We start from the raw sequence: 20544 nt of genomic DNA on the forward strand, positions 1-20544 counted from the left end.
GTGGTAGAATGCGGCGTGGCTTCCCCGCAGAAATATGCACCTGGACCTCAGGTTCAAAGCTGATCCATTACATTTGCTTTGCTTATCTCTACCTGTATTTTTGCATTCTTGGGACAACCCTTGGACCTTGGTGGAAGGGAGCTTGTGATACAGCCCAGGAAGGAAGAGAGTCCCCTTTCTCTCGCTGTCCCATGGACATTGTCTCCCTGAGCAAATTTAGAATAACAGCATGTGGTGGTGGTGGTGGTTGGGGTGGGGGATCCTTCCTTGAGCCTCTCCCTGGTCCATGGCGCTCTCACACTGACCCAGGGCCCTGAAAATACAGCATGGTGAGAAGTGCTCAGTGCTCCTACTTCCCTCCCCTCCTCCTCCACCTCTTCTTCCACAAACCATAGTGTCCTTGTGATCCCAAAGTCTGAACCAAAGGTTAAGAGGAAAGCAATCCAGTTAATTCGTGATAGTGTATGAACGATGGGGAGTCCCGGATGTTCATCGGATCAGATTATACCCTTTAGAAATTCAGACTCTGTCCCTCAGTAGGGTTAACAATTTGGGGGAACAGGGAGGAAAGGTCTTTAGGTCAGAGTAGACGCTAAAAAGTACATCCCTGTGCTCAGGAATTGCTTTGCTTCCTTATGCAGTTCGTGCTTTTCATAACTTCTCTTCTTCGCTTAGCCACTTTGGAGTACATATATTTTTTCCAAATGTCTCTGTTATTTTTTTTTTCATAGTCGATTTCATGCTGATGTCAGTGGGCATGCCTTAGAGGCTGGAAGATACGTAAGCACATGTTGTTTATTAGGTCAGTGTTTTAAGAGAGGTGTTCATCTTCTAGTGCCTCTACCCCCAACTTAGTGATTTGCTACACCATGGTTACTGATGTCTGGCTTGTGGCCCTTTCCCTCAATGACCACTAAGAACTGCAGGAAACCTATTCTGTGTGCATTTAACACAGGATGCTTAAGAAATACAGATTTTTTTTTTAAGAGTAACTTTTACATGGACAATTTTTTTTCAGACATTGTATTCGTTTTTAGGAAAAGTGGAAGTTGGGAAAAAAAATAAAGAGAATGATACAGAAGAGGACGAGGGCATAGAGTAGGGCAAAAAAGATCCTAAAAGAAGATAAGAATTACAGAGGAATTGAAAGGAGAGATCATTCTTATTCTTGCAAAGCTAAAAGCCCTCCCCAAATGAAGACAAAAATAAACAAATAGCCCATTGCCTATAAGGTCACAACTGAAGTAAGATACCCAGCTCAGCAGAGAATTTCTGCAGCTCTAAGATTTTCATTTGCCCTAGACTGTTTTCTGACTCATGGTTTAGAGAATAAAACCCATTAATTTACCAAATGATTTAATATCTGACTAATGATGTTTAACCATTAAGATAAGGAAATTGACAATATTGATAATCTTGGAGAGAAATTTATCTGCTAATTTTTGTACTTAACACCGACAGATTCTAAGTAGCTTTGGAAAGATCATGATGAATTACTCACTGGTAATATTTGGTAGTATTAGTTTTCTTTAAAAGCATTTTATTAAATTGTAATCACTTTTATATTGGTCTTTTTTTTCTGAATAGAACAAGTTCATCTAACAAAGAAGATAGATTGAAGCTCTGCATTCTTTTAGGAAGAAATATTACATTATCTTCCCAGTAAAAATGTTTGTTCCTTTCTAAAGCCTAGATCAGCTGAGAAATTATGTGCTTCATGGCATACCTGCTCCCAGAACGTGTCCTCCTTATCTTGAGTTATCAGTTATGACAAAATTGGCAAGTAGAGTTTCAAAACAGGACAAACGTGGTACTTTGGATGTGTCTTGGGAAGAATGGTTGCTGGGTGTCTATGTTTATATAGCCTTGGCCTGCAGGCTGGGAGTGTGAAAATGAGCTTCCTCAGTAAGGCTTTTAGGGAAGGGCCTTTGGTGAGCCCCCCCACCCCCCCGCTGGATAAACTGTATGCATCTCTGGTCTATAACCGCCCTGTTCCTGTCTCTTGTAGAGGCAAGTGTGCAATGAGAAGAAGCTCTTTCACATGTAGCCTTTTCCATTTTTTAGTATCCCAAGCAAACAAAAAAGGCAACGCCAATTAACATGATATTCAAATGGGTGGCGCTTACTCTGTTTTTTATGCTGCGTTCCTTAACCCATCCTTGGTTGATCTAGGAGATGTAACCTAATAGTTTCCCCAGACATTCTAGAAAGAATACGAGATTTAGAGTCAAAGCCTTGGGTTCAAATCCCCATTCCTAAGTTTTCAGATCTTGGACATGTTATTTAATTTTGTATGTTTCCATTCCATTTCTTCATCTATAAAATGCTGTCAGTGATTGACCTTAGGGATTGTTGGAGAATCAAATGAAGAAATGCTGCCCCCCACACACAATTGGTCAGCCTTTAAGTTTCTTATTTATTTATTTATTATTAGCCCCAGGGGTACATGTCTGTGAAACGTCAGGCATACACATTTCACAGCACTCACCATAGCACATACCCTCCCCTATCCCTCTTCTCCTACCCACTAGCAACCCTCAGTTTGTGGTTTTTTTTTTGTTTTTGTTTGTTTTTTTTTAAAGATTTTATTTATTTATTTGACAGACAGAGATCACAAGTAGGCAGAGAGGCAGGCAGAGAGAGAGAGAGAGAGAGAGGGAAGCAGGCTTCCTGCGGAGCAGAGAGCCCGATGCGGGGCTCGATCCCAGGACCCTGAGATCATGACCCGAGCCGAAGGCAGCAGCCCAAACCACTGAGCCACCCAGGCGCCCCAACCCTCAGTTTGTTTTGTGATATTAAGAGTCTCTTATGGTTTGTCTCCCTCCCAATCCCATGTTGTTACATTTTTTTCTTTCCTTACCCCCCCAAAACCCCCAACTTGTCTTCTCAGATTCCTCATATCAAGAGATCATATGATAATTATCTTTCTCTGATTGACTTATTTCACTTAGCATAATGCCCTCTAGTTCCATCCATGTTGTCACAAATGGCAAGATTTCATGTTTTTTGATGGCTGCATAGTATTCCATCATATATATATACACACCACATCTTCTTTATCCATTCATCTGTTGATGGACATCTTGGCTCTTCCCATAGTTTGGCTGTTGTGGACATTGCTGCTATAAACATTCAGGTGCACATGCTTTTTAAAGGTAATAGGTCATCTGATAAGGATGTACAGATGTGAATTTCTAGCATGACCATGTCAATGAGATTTGTTCAGTGCTGATTCCTTATGTGCTTATGGTACCTGAGGAATGCAATAATAATTTTACCTGGACAGCATTCTTCCTTCACTCCTATTCTGCTTTGATGAATAGTGGTGTTGATTGGATTGGGTTTAGATCACGTTGGACAAATGGTGATGTGCGGTATCAAGTAAAATTTCAGAAAGTTCTGATATGACTGTTTCTTTCAGTTGTGGATGGGCCATTTTTTTGTGTTTTTTGGTTTTCTTTTCCTCTGTAACAAATACCTAGAAAAATACAGCATATGCTGCATTTACAAGAACTCCTTCCAGGTTTACTTCCTTTCTACCTTGACCCCCCGCCCCCTTTCTTACTCCCTCTCTCCCTTCCTAATTTCTTGGGGCACTGTACTAGGACTAACATTGCTTTCTTACCACTGAGGACTTGAAATAACACATTTTTTAAAAATAAAATCAAATGATCCAAGAGATATTTGGTGTTGTGCCCTGGTTATTAGGCAGTACTTCTTAGATCTGATTTGTGTTGGATGAAATGAACTTCACCTTTTCCTCTTTCCTTCCGTCGTTGCAGGAAACTTGGATTTAACTGGTCAGAAGCAAGTGTTCAAAGCAGAGAACAATCCCTGGGTGACCCCAATTGCTGACCAGTTCCAGCTTGGCGTGTCCCATGTTTTTGAATATATCCGTTCTGAGACGTATAAGTAGTAAGTAGACTGTGATTCTTGAAAATAATAGGTTGTCGTTTTATAGTATTTCTAATTACACCATTTAAAAAATTATCATATGACATTATCGTATTGGTAGCAGTTAGCTTACAGTATTTTTAAATGTTTTATTAATAACCACATGTAATTTTCTCTTTTTTTATGGATGATTTTTAATTGACATTTTCAAAGGGAATTTATATCAAATTTGTTAAAAAAATGTTTTAAGGTATTAGTTGAATATTCAAGGCACTAACGAAATTCACCAGACACAGTAAGATCAGCATGTATTTTTTTCTCCTTTGAACGCAAAGAATAACAAATGTTATGAAGAAAATTGTTAAGCAGTTTATTTATAGAATCAGGAGCAACTACTAGGGGAGCATCATTCTATTCTTCAGAAGCTCTTACTCTAGCAAGATGGTAATGTCTCTCAGAGAAAAGGAAGGGGCAGAAAAAGAGAAAGAGGAATCCGCACACTTATGTCATAGCATCAGAATCCCTCAAGTCCTTGCCCTGGGGCAAGGGCAGCTTGTTGGGAGCCAGGCCTCCAAACCTTACTGTCTACCGCTGGTTCTTCCTCATTGTGTCCAGGTGGGCAGGCATTCTTGCACATCTCCGGGCTCTGTTGTTATATCTTCTGACATCATCTTCCCCTCATCCTACCCCACCCTCAACTGAAGGGATCATTCTTTCCTATGCTTCCATGACCCTTGATGCTGAAATCTGGTCTCTGCTAGTTCTAAGCAGATACAGAAGAGACTGAAAAAGAAAAACAGTCTACTTTAATCGGATTTTGTGTGCAGCCCCAACCTTTGAGAAGAGCTAGAGGATCTTTAAGGGTCACGTGCAGTCAGGAGTTTGCACTTGGGGGATCAGAACAAGGCCCCCCACTCAATGGCCTTGCTGAATCTGTGCTGGGTCAGTGGCTCAGGATTAACCAACAGGGCAGAATCCCTGCCTATACATGGCGGGCTGTGGTTCTGGAGCCCCCTTCCGTGTACCCTTGTATACGGAGCTCGTTATGGTCCTCTTTCCAGCGGGGAGAATCCCAGAGAAGATGAGCTGTGAGAAGCAATGGTGTTAAAACCAAACAGACTAGAATTGCTGACATGATATTGTATCCTCGTCTATGAAAGTGGCTTAAAACGTGGTTTAGTTTTCTTTTAAGATAATACCATGACATTTGCAATATATCTTAAACCTTACCTGTAAGACTAAAATGAGAGAAGTATAAGATGTGTTTTATTGTTTCATGAGCCACAGAATTATGTGCAATTATATATATAGTTTCTTTAAATATGAATATAGCTCAGCCTTGGAAATTTAGTTTGTTATGAAAATGTGTGAAAATGTCATTGCAAATTAGCGGCTTATTGTTCATTTTGTTCCTCTTAAATTGTTAATCATTGCTATCATACATTTTAGATGGCTGTCTAATTTTTTGTTAGTAAATGGCAATCTCCATGGATCTTGGTTTGTAGGTTATCTTTTTAGAAAATGTCTGCATACATTTTAACATGCAGAAAAATCTACAAGCAGGTTTTTTTTTTTTTGACTGAGAACTGGGCGAAACACTTTTTTATTCTGGCTAATGATCTTTTGTTTTATTATCCATTAATTTATAATGTATAACATATTAGAATATGTGGCATATAAAAGCCCTTCTAATTGTAATTTCATTTTAAAATATTCATTTGTGAATTTATGGATATTGTATTACCTTGCAGTCATTATTAGTCATTATTACAACTAATCACCATTATACACTATTTATTATATATTATAAACTATTTCTGGTTGTTTGAACATGGTTAGGATTTCGGATGAATGAGGTTCTTGCCTTCACTGAGTTAATTGTTCGGTTATTCGAAAGGGAGTATATGGCATGACAGTTTTATCAGGAACATGTCTGTTGGCTGTAGCCGTCTCTCTCTAGTTTTGAGGATCAGAGTAATTTAAACAATTTGCCCACCCGCTTACTTTTTGATTTCCTCCTGGAGACTGATATTATCTTCTTTTTTTTTTTTAAGATTTTATTTATTTTATTTGACAGAGAGAGAGATCACAAGTAGACAGAGAGGCAGGCAGAGACAGAGGGGGAAGCAGGCTCCCCGCTGAGCAGAGAGCCCATACGGGGCTTGATCCCAGGACACTGAGATCAAGACCCGAGCCGAAGGCAGCGGCTTAATCCACTGAGCCACCCAGGCGCCCCTGATACTATCTTCTAAACAGTGACATGAACATTCAGAAGCTTAAATAAGCATAGGAGAGTTGTTGACCCCTTTTAGGGGGACAGGTTAGTACCCCGTTCACTGCTTTTAGAGGAGTCTTCGGGAGCCTCCGCGGGGAGGATACACTTGCTGTGACCTCCTCAAGGGCAGGGCCCCTCGGCAAATTCCCTCGGGGTTCTCTTCTCTCCTCCTTGGGAAAGAGAGGTGTTCGCTGTTCCCTGTTTCAACTTTCCGCCCTTCACCCATCGCCCCGTGGTAGCTGTGCTCACTCCGTCATTACCAAACATAACTAGCCAAACACATGGACTATTAACTAGGTAAGACACTAAGTCAGACTCTTAATATTAGGCTTTTTTATTAAAAAAATTACCAAAAAAATTTTATAAAAATTTTTTTATAAAAAATTTATTAAAAAATGGTGGCATTTTTGTATAAAATTTTTTTTATAGAATTTATTTATTCATTTGACAGAGATCACAAGGAGGCAGAGAGGCAGGCAGAGAGAGAGGGGGGGAAACAGGCTCCCTGCTGAGCAGAGAGCCTGATGCGGGGCTCGATCCCAGGACCCTGGGATCATGACCTGAGCCAACGACAGAGGCTTTAACCCACTGAGCCACCCAGGTGCCCCGTATAAAAATTTTTTATACAAAAATGCCACCATTATGTTTCACTGAATTTTAACATGTGAAGTACTCTTTTATGTGAATAGCTGTGTATTGCCATAGCCTTCTGTAACTAGAACCCAACTTAATTCTTTAATTTTTTTCTTTTTTAAGTAGCTCCTTCCTAATCAGAGGACTTGTAGCATAAAGTTGTGCACATGATGACTTTTAAGGAGGCATTTTATTCAATACACTCCCATTTTCCCGGAAAAGCCAATTTCACATTCAGTTCCTTCATCTTAGGTATTCTGTTCTAAAAGCTGCAGTTTCTATTCTTCGCTTTCTTACAACTGTTTCTATAAGCCACATATACCCCTTCCAATAACAGATCCTTTTTTTACATATTGATCTTCAGAATACCAAGAAAGCATATTTTAATTTTGCTTTGGCCCTTAAGTAGCTGATGAATCGCCTTCCTTTTTTGCCATTTTTTCTAACCAGTTGCCTCCTTACCTAAGCGAGGTCAGTAAAGAACGTACTGGCTTGCTTCCTTTTCATCCGCGTCCGTGGTCGACTTTCACAGCGACCTTCATGTTCCAAGCACATCCTTGGAGGCCTTCTGAGTCTAGAGCAGCAACGGGCAGAGAAGATGGATGGTCCGACTTCCAAGAGGGGATGTGGACATTTGAATCAAAATAGTGAAATCAAGGTGCAGGAAGAATTCAAACGCTCTGAGATGATCTGATGTGGTGAAGACAGGAACTGGTGCACTTGAGCTGGGAGGAGCCGTGGCTAGGTGTGGCCGGGAGTGTGTCAAGGTGTCATTTTTCAGGGGCTGGTTCCGTTGAGTCCACTTGGGGCATCCATCACGTCCTCCTCATCATTTCTCAGGTGGAGACTGCGTTTTGTCCATTTATCATACATTCCGCAAAGGGAACATATTGGCTGGTGTCACCGCACTACCCATTCATTATGTTACCCCCTCTATTCGAGTACGGTCATTGGTCGGTCAGGTTGTTGAAGAGCAAACCCTACGAGGGCATTAGCATTTTCTGTCTGTGGTCAAGCTATCGGGTCACCCCTTAACTCTGTATTTGGTGCTGGTTCTCTTGCGTGACCACCCTTATCTCTGTAAAGCAGAATTGGGATCAAATAGTCACCACTTGTTAAGTTTCCAGAAGGTAGATTCCCCCCCCCCCCCCACTCCCCAGAAGGAGAAGTCAGATTAGAGTCAGGATCCTTGACAAGATGCTTTGTGAAAGGGAGTAACTCAGACTTTTCACATTTCCATCAAGGAAGGTGGATAGGAACTACAAGCCATTTTAAAAGCTGACATGTTAACTCTTAACAAAAGGCGAGGTTTGACAAATGTTCGGCTGAAAATGTGCCGGTTGAAAGAGGCATTTGGAAAGCAGGCATCCTCATGAAGGCTGCAATTTGCGAAGCATGGTGGTCCTAAAGCCTCATTTCCAGAGCGACATCACTCAGAGAATGCTTCCCTGTCATTCTTCCCGCCCTGGGACTTGCTTTTGTCTCTAGGGATAGGCGCCACAGTCACTCACATTTTTATTTTCTTCTTTAATCTTGAGTGAAGACCAGCCTTATGATTATTCACGCCAGTTAGTGGAAACATTTTCACAAAGCAACACTTGGCGAGTGGTGGGCCATGATGAGAAAAATGCCAGCAATTTCTTTTTGCTAGAAATCTAGCAAAATAAGTCATCCTGTTTGATTTGTAAGAAGCATGACTTTTGTTTGCTGGTGATTGTCTCTGAACTTATTTCCCTGGCACAGTTCAAACTAAGAAATGTTTTCTTTTTTCTGCGCTGCATGCAAACCTGTGTATGGGCTATGGCGGATGTAAATGGGCCTTTCTTAAACAGCTTGCATATCCTGTAATGGCTGCCGCTTCAGTGACCTAGAAGACCCTCGAATAACCAATCTGTCTGGTCTACCAAAAGGCCGCGGCATTTCAAACCTAGTAGGTGATCCCTTCATTTTGAGACCATTCTTTCTGGAAGGAAATCCCGTTCAACAAAGCTCTCCAAACCTTATTATTTTCTGCTGAAGTATAAATGGATGCACAGAACTAGCAGATGGTTTTATAAATATCACAGAAGGATGAAGGAGAGGGTTAAACTTCCAGGACCTTTCTAGCAGTTAGTGAATTTTACTTAGTGACACAGGAAGGCAGGAAAAATGTAGACTTCTCATTCATTACTGTATCTGAAAATAGCTCAAATTAAGCCAGAGAAAAACAATATTTCTTTACAGTAGACATGAAAATGAAGATCCAGGGTTGTTGTTGTTTTTTTTTCCCCCTAAAGCTTTGAACATAAAATACTGTTTTTATCTTTAAAAGTTGACTGTGTACTGGGTTCCTGGTAATTTATATTCCTTTATAGGTGTTCCATATGTATATTTCCATCCTTTCCTAAGTTGATAAATGTATTATCACATTTCCTCCATAAGACAAAAAATAAGATTCAAACTTCTGACGGCTCCGGATCCATTTGCATGCAAATATGTTGCATTGACCTAACATCGCTAAGAAATAGCAAAGAGGAGAAGGAAACCCATAAGGTATATTTTGGGTGGAATTGTGTCATATCCCTTATCTGATGCTTATTTTCATTGGTAAAATGGCACAGCATTCCTTTTTCTCCAGATAGTGTGTTACCAGCACAAGGAGTTGAGACATATTTATTTCACTGCAACAGACCTCAGTCAGGACAAGTAATATCAGCTGTGGGTCTTTGACATTCACCTTGAGCTGTTCGTTCCCTTGGTAAATTATTACCTCCCTCTTAAAGGAAGGAGACGAAAACAGATTGCGTGAAGAAGAGTACATAACAATTTTGTCTCTCTCCCAAGTTTTCTGGATAGATTGCTTCATGTAATTTACATTTGAAAGGATCTTTGCTTTTCTGCTGCTAACTTGTTGAACATGGTTATTCGGGTATGCTTCAGAGGTAATTAGTATTTTTCTGTTGTCTTGGTGCATGTTCACCATTTTCTTGATACATCAAGTTTTTATATGCTCTTTGAAGCTTTATTTTTCTATAATTTTGTAGCTTGTGCAAAATAGTCCCGTTTTTTAAATGGAAAGTGCATCCCATTCGACATGGCCAGTGCACCTGGGTTCCGGAAGAGTCGCAGTAGGGAACCTCCCCCTCCCCCGTCACAGTAGGGAACCTCCACCCCCTAAACCTATAAAGGTCTAAGGCGAAACCCTGCCCGGGTTTAAAAACCAGCTTCAAGGGGCTACCCGGTATTTCTGAAAGCATCCAGGAAGCCCCATCTTACACATATTCTGAGATTTTTTTTTTTTACTCGGACTTGGATACGTAATGCAGATTGGAGAAGCTTCCCTCACCTGTCCACATTCACCGTGGTCCTCCGGTGTGGTCACAGCCCAGCCACCTGCTGCTGGCCTGCCAGCTCTGTGGGAACAGGGTTGGTCAGGTTTGACCATTGAGCAGAAGCTCTGTCAGTGCATCTGCTTTTTATCCAGCGACTAGTGTACTTACATTAAAAAGTTGAGAATACATTGAGAATAAATGGGGAAAAAACCACAACTTCCACAAGAAAAGGAGAAGAGTGATGTTTATCCTGAACCTCCTACTTTTACATACTATGATTTTTTTTTTTTTTTTTTTTTTTTTTTGACAGACAGAGATCACAAGTAGGCAGAGAGGCAGGCAGAGAGAGAGGAGGAAGCAGGCTCCCTGCCGAGCAGAGAGCCCGATGCGGGGCTCGATGCCAGGTGCCCAGGATCATGACCTGAGCCGAAAGCAGAGGCTTTAACCCACTGAGCCATCCAGGCACCCCAACATACTATGATTTTGAAGAGCAGAACAATGCTGTCCTCCCTCCGCACCTGGTATCGACTTGTATGTTGACGGTCAGGCATGCATCGAGCCTCTTGAGCCTCTCTTGTATTGCTAGAGTGTAATGTACAGAGTGATTGGCTACAGTATCAATTTAAAGTAAATAGAATATAATTTGTTCACTTGACAGAAGAAAATCAGCATAGGCTAGAGTCAGCCTGTGCTCTAAAAAGGAAATGTGTCATATTACTTCCTCTGCAGGGGCTATTAAGAGTTCCATTTTTAGATGAGACTTACTTGATATAATTATATTGAGCTATTGAGTATTGACCTCCTCAATGAAATGAAATTGATCAGCCCTGCATATTGACAACTTTTTTTTTTAACTCCCTGTCATCTTAAAGTTCAGTGCTCGATGCTTTCAGTCCTGCTAAAATGAGTTATTGGATGTATTTACAGTTTTTATTTGAGAGATAAATTAATAAGTGGCACTTTTATAATAAAAACCTGTGATTTCTATTCTCTACACAGTAATATTTTATTACATGCTGGCTTTTTATTGAGATCAGGTCTCTTATTATGGTCAAGAATTAGAGGGTTTTGAGGGGGTGGTTTTGGTAATTTTTAGCAGTTCAGGGTTCTTCCATGCTATCAGATATTCTGACTTAGAATGTATTCTATGAAAGGACTTTCACTCAGCTTTTTCAGATAAAAAGCTCAGCTGTGAGTTACATTCATAGGCATCTGTTGATGTTACAGTTTATTTGCCAACCATTAAGGAAACAACTTGACATATTTTATCCTGTTGTGTTTGTATAGTATCTCATATGTATTTTCAAGACTCATGGTATAAAATTTTTCCCATCAAGAATTCCATTCTGATAGTTAATTTTTAAGTAGTTTCACCTGGAACATATGCTGTAACATTACCTTTAGATTGTACATAGTTCTGATTCTTCATCCAATTTGATAATGTATATTCAGAGAATAAATAATCGTTCTGGTTCTGGTTGTTTTATGTCAGGTTTCTGAGTAAGTACATGGCTTTTTCTTTTTCTTCCTGCTGATAGCTAGTTTTGTCCAAGTTTTGCTGTCTAAGCCACCCAGCAGAAATTCATTGTGTCAGGGTTCTAGAGCCTGGAAATCTAAGATTAAGAAGTGGGTGGGGTTGGGGTTTTTTTTCGGACAGAAGGATCTATTTCAGGCCTTTTTGCTTGGCCTGTAGATGGTCACTTTTTCCCTGTGTCTTTTCACATCATCTTTGTTGCTTGTGCATCGCTGCCTACATCCAAATTTCCCATTTTTATAGGGACACAAATATGATCACATTCCAAGGTGCCTGGGGCTAAGGCTTCAAATAAGTGAGTTTGGGAGTAGAGAGGGGTGCAGTTCAACCCATAACACTGTTACTCGGATGCCCAGAAATAGCATTCTGTCCTCTATCCACGTGTTCCGCCTCTTTACGCTTTTCCTCCGCAGCCCCCATAACTTCACGGTAGGCATATTTTCTTTATTAGCAAACATGTTTGAATAACTCTCTGAGACTTGGTCCACTTCCCTCCCCCATGCCTTTCCTAATATGCTTGGCTTCTGGAGTTCGCTGTTCCTCCAAAGCATGCAGATTCACTCCTGTTTGGACACGGGATAGGCTCTTGTGCCTGGTAGAGGAGTCAGTGTTTTTATTTCTGATCTTTTTGCAGTGGACCATATCAAAACAAACTGGTTAGGATTTAAGGGTCCCATGGGACTGAAGGGCGCCTAAGAAAGCCCTCTGTTCTGTCCTATTTGGCTAGAGAATTCAAGAAGGGAGGGTTACATTGAGCATCAACTGTTGGACTCCATGCTGTTTCTGCCACAAGAATCTTCTAGAAGGAAGATGCTGTGCAGAAGGCCTTTGTGCCTCCTGTCTGCTTCATATGCCACGGGACCCATGCTAGCACGTATGGGATCTTCTCCCTGGGACTTTGTGGTCCTGAGTGGTAGCTACTGGCATGTTACTCAGTAAGGGGTGAGAGATTTCCTCTCTCATGTTAGAGTTCCAGTTACCACATCTGGAGCCCTGACAACTTTGTTACATTTTTCGTACCTTATCTCTGTAGTCTTAACAGGCAAGACTGAGACTACTAATGACAGGGCAGTAGATTACAGAAATAAAGACTATGTTTATTTATTCCCAGGGCAGGGAATTCTATTCTCATGTAATTAAGGTGGTTTGCTTTTCCAGCAGAGAGAGAGGCATCAGAGATGGAATGCCTATTTTCATGTGACGCCCCATGGCATAAAGACACAGGCACACTGTGCTCTGACGGTCTGCTCTTAGTGTATGTCCTGGTCCTCGAGGTGGGCCTCAGGTCTCAGTTCCGTCGGTGGCAAACAGCCTCTTCATACCCATGCTCAGCTTCCCCATCTCAGAGATTCAAACTAGATCATTTCCAAGTTGCCCCAGCAATGATATCTAATTCCGATTTATTTTTTTTTTCTGGGAAACATGTTTTGTTATCTTATATTAGTCCATTCCTTTTTTTTAAAATTTAGTTTAATTCCTGAATTTGCCCCCATATGGACTTACTTCATTGATTTCTTTTTTTAAGGCAACGAAGGATGATGATGACCCTGAATATAAATTGTTACAGGAAAATGGATACAAGATAAAATTACCAGATCAACCTTTTTATTCTATATTTTATGGAATACCTAATATATGTTTGGCAGTAACTTATTCGTACACATGAATTCCTGACACTTTCGATTCTTCAGACTTATTAATCAGTGTAGTCAGCACCAGAGCAATTTTATGAGACTTACCAGTCATCAAAAATTTATTATCAGATAAATCAAAGAAACAACGAGCATCTTAATAGGGTAGAGAAAGTGGCATGTAAAGGATCGTTTAAGACTGTGCGTTTTGTCGGTCGTGTGTTATATTTACAATGCCGTATTAGAGAACTTACTTATAATTTCATGCAAAGGGTCAGCAGGGTGATCATTAGTATCTTAGGTGGAAACTCTTCCCTTTGTTTTTCTCCAGTAGAATATTTTGTTGGGTCTAACTGGAAGACAGAGGATGCCACGTAGACAGAAGGTAGGACACCTCATGTTGGAACGTGAAGTGTGTAGCATCTGTTTTAACCTAGGATCTCCATTTCCTTTGGAATTCTATTACAGTTGTACTCCAAAGTTAAGAATTCGCAAGCTCTGTCCTTCCGTTTGGGATGAGATTGCTGAATTTGAGCTCTTGGAAGTGGCATGGGTGAACAGCAGTCGGCAGACTGCCTCCCTTGTGGATGGGCTCCGTGTGTGCCTTCTGAGAACTGAGACTCAGGCTTAGGTCTCTTGTGTTCTTGGCACTGCTCCTGACACCATTCTGAAGGAGTCACAGAAGACTGGATCTCTCTCCTGTGGGATGAGCTGTTTGGAGGGGAGCTTTTCCATCACCCGAGCCCTGTCCTGAGTGTACCAGACCCTCACTAGTCTCTAGGATGGAAGGATCTTGGCCGAGGTCCAAGGGAGGGCTAAGCTTCCACTGTGGAGCTTCTAGACAGATCCACTGGGAAAGACAAAGCTGGGTTATTTACCATCAAACATACAAAATGTGCCTGCCCACCTCCCGTCTCCTTAAGTGCTCTTCTCTCTGCCTGGAATGTTCCGTTTTCCCTTATTTACCTATTGAAAGCCCAGGTGTTCTTCAAGTACCAAATACTGCTTCCTTAGACCTTTTTTCTGAATATTTCCCTGTCGCCCAGGTTTTCCAAGTCCCTTTTGTCATTTTTCTTCAGAACCTTTACCTTTCCTTTTAATACTAATAGTCACCAGTTACTGAGCATTGACCATGTGATAGACACTGTGGTCAGCTCATTATGAATGCTGTTTATCATTTTATAACATAGTATTTATATCTGTGAATAATGGTCTTTATTTGGTGGGGCGGGGGAAAGGGAGCTGAGTACATGTTTTCTCTCCCTTAAGAGGCTGTAATCTTTTTGAGAGCAATACTCAAGATTCCTACAAGCCTGGGCTTCGCCTGTGCATGCCCCCGATGTCTTATATAAATGACCTGTCTCACGCGGAGGAGCCACTGACAGGTTGCCCTGATTTCTGAGAGAAATCACAAAAGAAAAAACAGAAACCATTCTGGCCTCTAGGGTTGACCAAGTTGTATTTTGTGTGTGTGTGTGTGTGTGTTTTGCCGTGCCCAGTAAGCAACAGCCAAAACATTAAAATGCATTCTCAAAATACGGTATTGAAGATGACGTCTTCACATTAGTCTTTCACCGTATAGATCTCCGCTTTTTTACCATACTTCTCCCAGATTAGAAATGAATTGTTTTTTAATGGCAAATCAGTGAACTGTGTTCGAAAGTGAGCCCTTCCTCTCAGAAATCCGCAGACTCCATGATGGTCTTGTTAAGGGAGTGTGTATGTGTTACAGATGTTGTCTCTCTTTGTGAGAGAGACTTGGGATACTGGTGTGGGTGGTTATCTCTAGGGAAGGAACCTGGGTGGCTAGAGGCTTGGAGGGCGGCCATACTGTCCTTGCTGTTTAGCCTTCGGTACCTGTTGAATGTGCTGTTTTGTACACATACTCACTACTTAATAGAGTGTTTACAAACCACAGAAGAACCGGTAGGGCCCTTGAAGTTAAGAAACCACAAAGACTAGCGGTATATAGGCATACCATGTTTTATTGCACTTTGCTTTATTGTGCTTCTCAGATGGTGCGTGGTTTTTAAACATTGAAGGCTTGGGGCGGCTCGTTGGTCTACTGGGATGATTCTCGCTTTGAAGGCTTCTGGCAGGCCCGTGTCAAGCTAGTCTTTTGGTGTCATCTTTCAAGTAGCATTTGCTCATTTCTTGTGTCTGTGTCACGTTTTGGTAATTCTCCCCATATTTCAAGCTCTTGCATTGTTGGTATATTTCTTTTTTTTTTTTTTAATTATTTTTATTAACATACAACGTATTATTTGCCCCAGGGGTACCAGTCTGTGAATCGTCAGGCAGTGCATACCCTCCCCCGTGTCCATAACCCAGCCACCCTGTCCATCCCCCTGTTGGTATATTTCTGATGGTGACCTGTGATCAGTGATCTTTGATGTTACTAGTGTCATTGCTTTAGGCCCCCACAGGTTGTGCTTCGGTAAGACAACAGACTTTACGGGTGGACATTGTGTGTTCTGGCTGCTCCATGGACTGGCTGGTGCCCTGTCTCTCCTGCTGCTCAGGCCTCCCCTTCCTGAGACACAGCTGCCGTTGGGGGTAAATCGCAGGAGAACTAAAATTAGAAGTGGAGCCTAACGATGGCGCTGAATGGCTGTGATCTCATGAGAAAACTTGAATGGATGAAGAGTTGCTTCGTAGGGACATGCAAAGAAAGTGGGAATCTAGTGAAGATGCCCTAAAGATGGTTGAAACAACAGAAAAGGATTTAGAGTATTATGTACTCTGCGGGGTTTGAAAGGATTGGCATAACTTTGGAAAAAAGTTCTGCTTTGGGTACGGTGCTAAAACAGCATCCTGTGATCCAGAGAAGTTGTTTGGGAAAGGAGGAGTCGGGTAAGGTGGCAGATTTCATTGCTCTTTTTTTTTTTTTTTTTAAGATTTCATTTATTTATTTGATATAGAGAAAGGAGGGGGAGGGGCAGAAGGGGAAGGAAAGAAAGACTCCTAAGCAGACTCCGTGCTGAGCACGGAGCCCAACACAGGACTGGCTCTCACGACCGAGATAGTGACCAGAGCCGAAATTGTGAGTCAGTTGCTTAGCTGACTGAGCCCGCCAGGCGCCCCCAGTGCTGTCTTATTTTAAGAAATTGCCACAGTCACCTCAATAGTGAGCAGCCACCACCCTGAGTGACCAGTCAGCAGCCATCAGCATTGGAGCAAGACCCTCCCCCAGCCAAAAGATGAGGACTTGCCTCAAGCTCACATGGTGGTCAGCCTTTTCTAGACAAAATATGTATTTATTTAGACAGAATACTTTCGCCCACTTAATATACTACAGTATGATGTCAACATAACTTTTATATGCATTGGGAAACCAAAACCTTCATGTGACCCACTTTATTGAAATAAGGAAATAACTTGCTTTATGGTGGAGGTCTAGACCCACACTCTCAGTCTGTCTGAGGAATGTATGCCTCTAATCGGTTTTCTCTCCCCTGCTGGTTCTTTTCCACTCATTTGCCGAGATTGAGTGGAAGCCTCCTTACCAGGTACACTGTTGAACCAAGTATAACCAAAACATTTTTGGGGCGCCTGGGTGGCTCAGTGGGTTAAGCCTCTGCCTTCGGCTCAGGTCATGATCTCAGGGTCCTGGGATTGAGCCCCACATTGGGCTCTCTGCTCGGCAGGAAGCCTGCTTCTTCCTCACCCAGTCCCCCTGCTTATGTGCTTGCTTGCTTGCACTCTCTCTCTCTCTTTCTCTCTGTGTGTGTCAAGCAAATAAATAAATTTAAAAAAAAAAAAAATCAAAACCTTCTTAAAGGGTCCTGAGTCTTAGAAAGGGACTCTAGATGAGACCTTGAAAGAAGGTTTCTCACTCAGTGCAGTGATCATGCTTATTCTTGGCGTTAAGTATTGTGAAATCTTACTTTTTTTATAATATGCCTCAGATAGCGTCAGTTTTTCCTGTATCCTTGGAAGAATCTGTAGCAGTCCATTTTCCCTTTATAATCTAATGTGAGATGGGAAAAGGTGTCATTCACAAAGAGGTCACAGAGTAGAATAAGGAAGAAAAAAACAACAAAACGTACTTTTGTGTTGAGTATCTTTAAAGAGGGGTATTTTCCCACCTAACAGTTTAAGTGATTGAAAGTAAGGTTTTCTATATTTGAAAGGTCGTGAGGGTTCGAAAGGAGAAAGAATGGGTGTTGGAGGAATTCACTGTGTATGAGAGGATGAGGTTGGGCTTCAGGTTCCCACACAAGAGACATGGATTTTTTGTCTTAATTCTTCTCTCTCATCTAATTTTTTTGGCTGTGAGCTAAGATGACGTGTGTGTTTCAGACTGTTTGTGTGAGATTATGAGCATTTTTAATCTGTTCTTGTGCATTCTCAATAGAAACTGCGTGAGTGGTGATCTTTTAATAGACTATGTCTTGCAACTAGCGAATTTATTTTGGAACTAAATTCTAGATAATTCCTAAGGAATGTAAATTTTGTTAATAACAATTTTTGTTTTGAAATACTTAAAATGTTAGAACTGTATTTTTTTTTCTTTTGAGTTTTATGAAGTAGATTTTTGCTTTATTTTGAATAAGTGGAAATACTAAGAAAGCTCAGTAGGGAGACTACTGGTCATTAAGTTGATTGAATGAAAATATTCTCTATAATTTTTATACTGAAACCTGGTTAGAAAAAGAAATAATGGCATATGGGGGAATGCTCCCTCAAAACCACCACATGAATGCATTATACAAAACGACTTTGGTTTTACTGTAGCTGAAATACTAAGAATCTTGAGCAGCTTCTGCTAGAAAAATTCAGAACATGATTAAGTCCAGTACCCTTCCCCTTCCTTCCATTTCTTTCATTCATGGACTAGCATCCAGGTGGATCCGTGAATGAGAGAAGTTGCCTCCATTACACGGAGGAGAAAGAATTGACATTCACTGATTTCCTGCTGTGGTTGAAGCCCTGCGGGGGGTTCCTTATAGGCTTTATTTATCTCCTATAATTTCATGACTTCGTGAGACATAGGCATTCACCTGGCTTTCAGATGAGAAGACAGAGAAGTAAAATGGCCAAGGTTTTACCTGTCTGGTAGAGCCAGAAATCACACTCCATCCGTCTTACTCAGAAGCTCACTAACCTTGTATTCTCCTTGCTGCTTTTGAGTCCTGTGTGGGACAAAAAGAAGCAGCGCTGAGATTATGTTGACTTTCTCATAGGGGCATTACTGTTTGATGCTTCGTGGTATGGTCGTAATCATTTGGCTTCTCCGGTTCTTAAAACAAGCCCAGCCCCCTTTAAGGCCACATCCACGTCCTGGGGTGAAGGCACAGGCAGCCACATTCTGGTGTCCCGAGATGGCATTCCCGAAAGCCTGTCTTCCTCCCTCTAACCCTAATTCTGATCTAACATCCGCCTGTGTGCGTGGTTCTGGCCCAGCAAACACAAATCCATCTTCTCGCCAGCTGCCCGCTCTGCTTCAGTGGGTGTGTGTTCATCTGCCGTGGGCTGCACGTTAACATTGTGTCATCGTTGGACTTCAGTCGGTTATTACCTAGTCAAAGGTGCCTCTCCACCACACTTCATATTTTTTATCTCTTTGGGCATCAGTGTGGCCTCCTGCCTTTCTCAGCTCATCTCGTATCAGTGACTGAAATCAGATTGGCGAGTACAACCCCTCCCAAATTTTCCCCATGAGCTCTTTTTTGTGTCTTAGTTTTCTCATTATCTCCGGTCCCAGGTTATAATTCTCAGCCCAGAACTAACTTTTCTCCAGGAAGTCTTGGTTCTTTTAAGTGGAAAATAACATTAGCATGCAAAAACCAAGGGTCCAGAAGTAAATATTATCCAAACAAGGGTCAAGAGTAGAGTGACTTGTCACTGTATTCAAAGGAGCATGCATTCTTGTTGATGGTTCCAGTTTACCTGAAACATTAGGTTTGTTTTGGCTTTATTCTATAATTAAAGTTTATTAATCCACTTTCCCCCTTGGCAAATTATGCATATACTAAAGCATGCATGTGTTTATGTGACTGGTGATCCCAAGTTGGCATGCCTTCATTTTCGTTTCTTCCTGGACCTAGTCTCACGTGTTCTGGAATGAACTGCTAAGTGCGTAAGTTTTGGAAATCTTATCACTGTCCCCAGAGCACCGAAAAAGAAAAAGAAATTATAACATCCTCCTAGGTTTTATACTAAAGAAACCAAAGGTGTAGATCGCCTCGTTTCTAGATAGACTCCCTTTTTGATAGAAGACCGTAATGCTAAGCAGGGAAAATGTACCGGTTCAACCTTTTGGGGTTCTCTGTGTTCCCTTTTTGTTTATTTCTCTTTTAACACAAATAGTTTTCCTCTTATATTTGATTTCCAGATAACATTTGGCCTGTCCTCCATCCCATTCGAGTTTTTGCTCAGATGTCATCGCCACAAAGCACTTAACACCGCCCCCTTCCAAAACAGAGGATCCCCCCAGAGCTGGGACTTGGTTTGCACAAGGCCGTGTCGCCGGGAGCCTCAGACAGTGCCTGGCCCTGCTCAGCTCTCAAAATACTTGATGAATGAGAATTGTTGTTCTTCCAAGTGTACGCTGTAGCCTGCAGGTTCAACGTTTCTGCTTGAGGAACGTTTTTAAAAACCTTCTGTCGCACATCCAGTATACATTTTTAAGTGTTTCCCTTTTTCTTCTCCCGTCTGAGTTGCTAAGATTTCGTGGTATTATTAGTGTCGCCTCCATCACCATAAATGTTTCTGTGATGTTTCCAAGGCTGCAGCCTTCCTTAGCCAGCTCTTCCCCATCAAATCTAGTAGCTCTTTTTAGCCAGGCTTTGAAAGAAACCCCCACACATGGAATTTTAGAAGGTAATATAAAAAAAAAAAAAAAATACCAGAGCCATTGAGGGGTAATTGACCTAGACTCAGCCCGTTAGCCTGTTTTTCTTCCTGTTTATGAATCAGCCAGCCTCCATCCTCTAACAGATACCTCTGTGGGGATTGGGGTGGGAACCTTGCTTTTGGCCACTGAGCAGCAGCCCACGATGCAGGTTGCATGAGAGAATCTGTAGAAGGTGAACTGGCAGGCTTGGAACTAGAGTCGTTGCTTAGAAATAAATAGCAAAGCGGAGGGGAGGGATGGGAGGTAGTTAGTTCTTCCTCCCCATCCCTCAAAATAAGGTTTGTTGACAAGTCAGGAAAACCACTTAGAGCTCAGTCTCTGAATCTGAAAACCCAGATGTGGAAGGGACTAGGGAATCCCTCACTGGGCACTCAGCTTTGGGGGAACAACCAGAGGACTCATGAGCT

General features: G+C 41.6%; 1 protein-coding gene across 3 annotated transcripts in view; it reads left to right on the top strand.

The window, feature by feature from the left end:
• The window catches only part of RSU1 (Ras suppressor protein 1), a 185258-nt gene that overhangs the window by 98489 nt on the left and 66225 nt on the right, over window positions 1-20544 (top strand). For 2 of the 3 annotated variants that reach the window (XM_059184041.1, XM_059184040.1), the window contains one exon: window positions 3783-3915. The exons of the other annotated variant lie outside the window; for it this stretch is intronic. In XM_059184041.1, coding sequence (XP_059040024.1) covers window positions 3783-3915 — 133 coding nt within the window. The remainder of the gene's footprint in view (window positions 1-3782; window positions 3916-20544) is intronic. 3 annotated transcript variants of the gene reach the window in all.

Source organism: Mustela lutreola, chromosome 8, assembly GCF_030435805.1.
Source record: "Mustela lutreola isolate mMusLut2 chromosome 8, mMusLut2.pri, whole genome shotgun sequence".
Taxonomy (NCBI): domain Eukaryota; kingdom Metazoa; phylum Chordata; class Mammalia; order Carnivora; family Mustelidae; genus Mustela; species Mustela lutreola.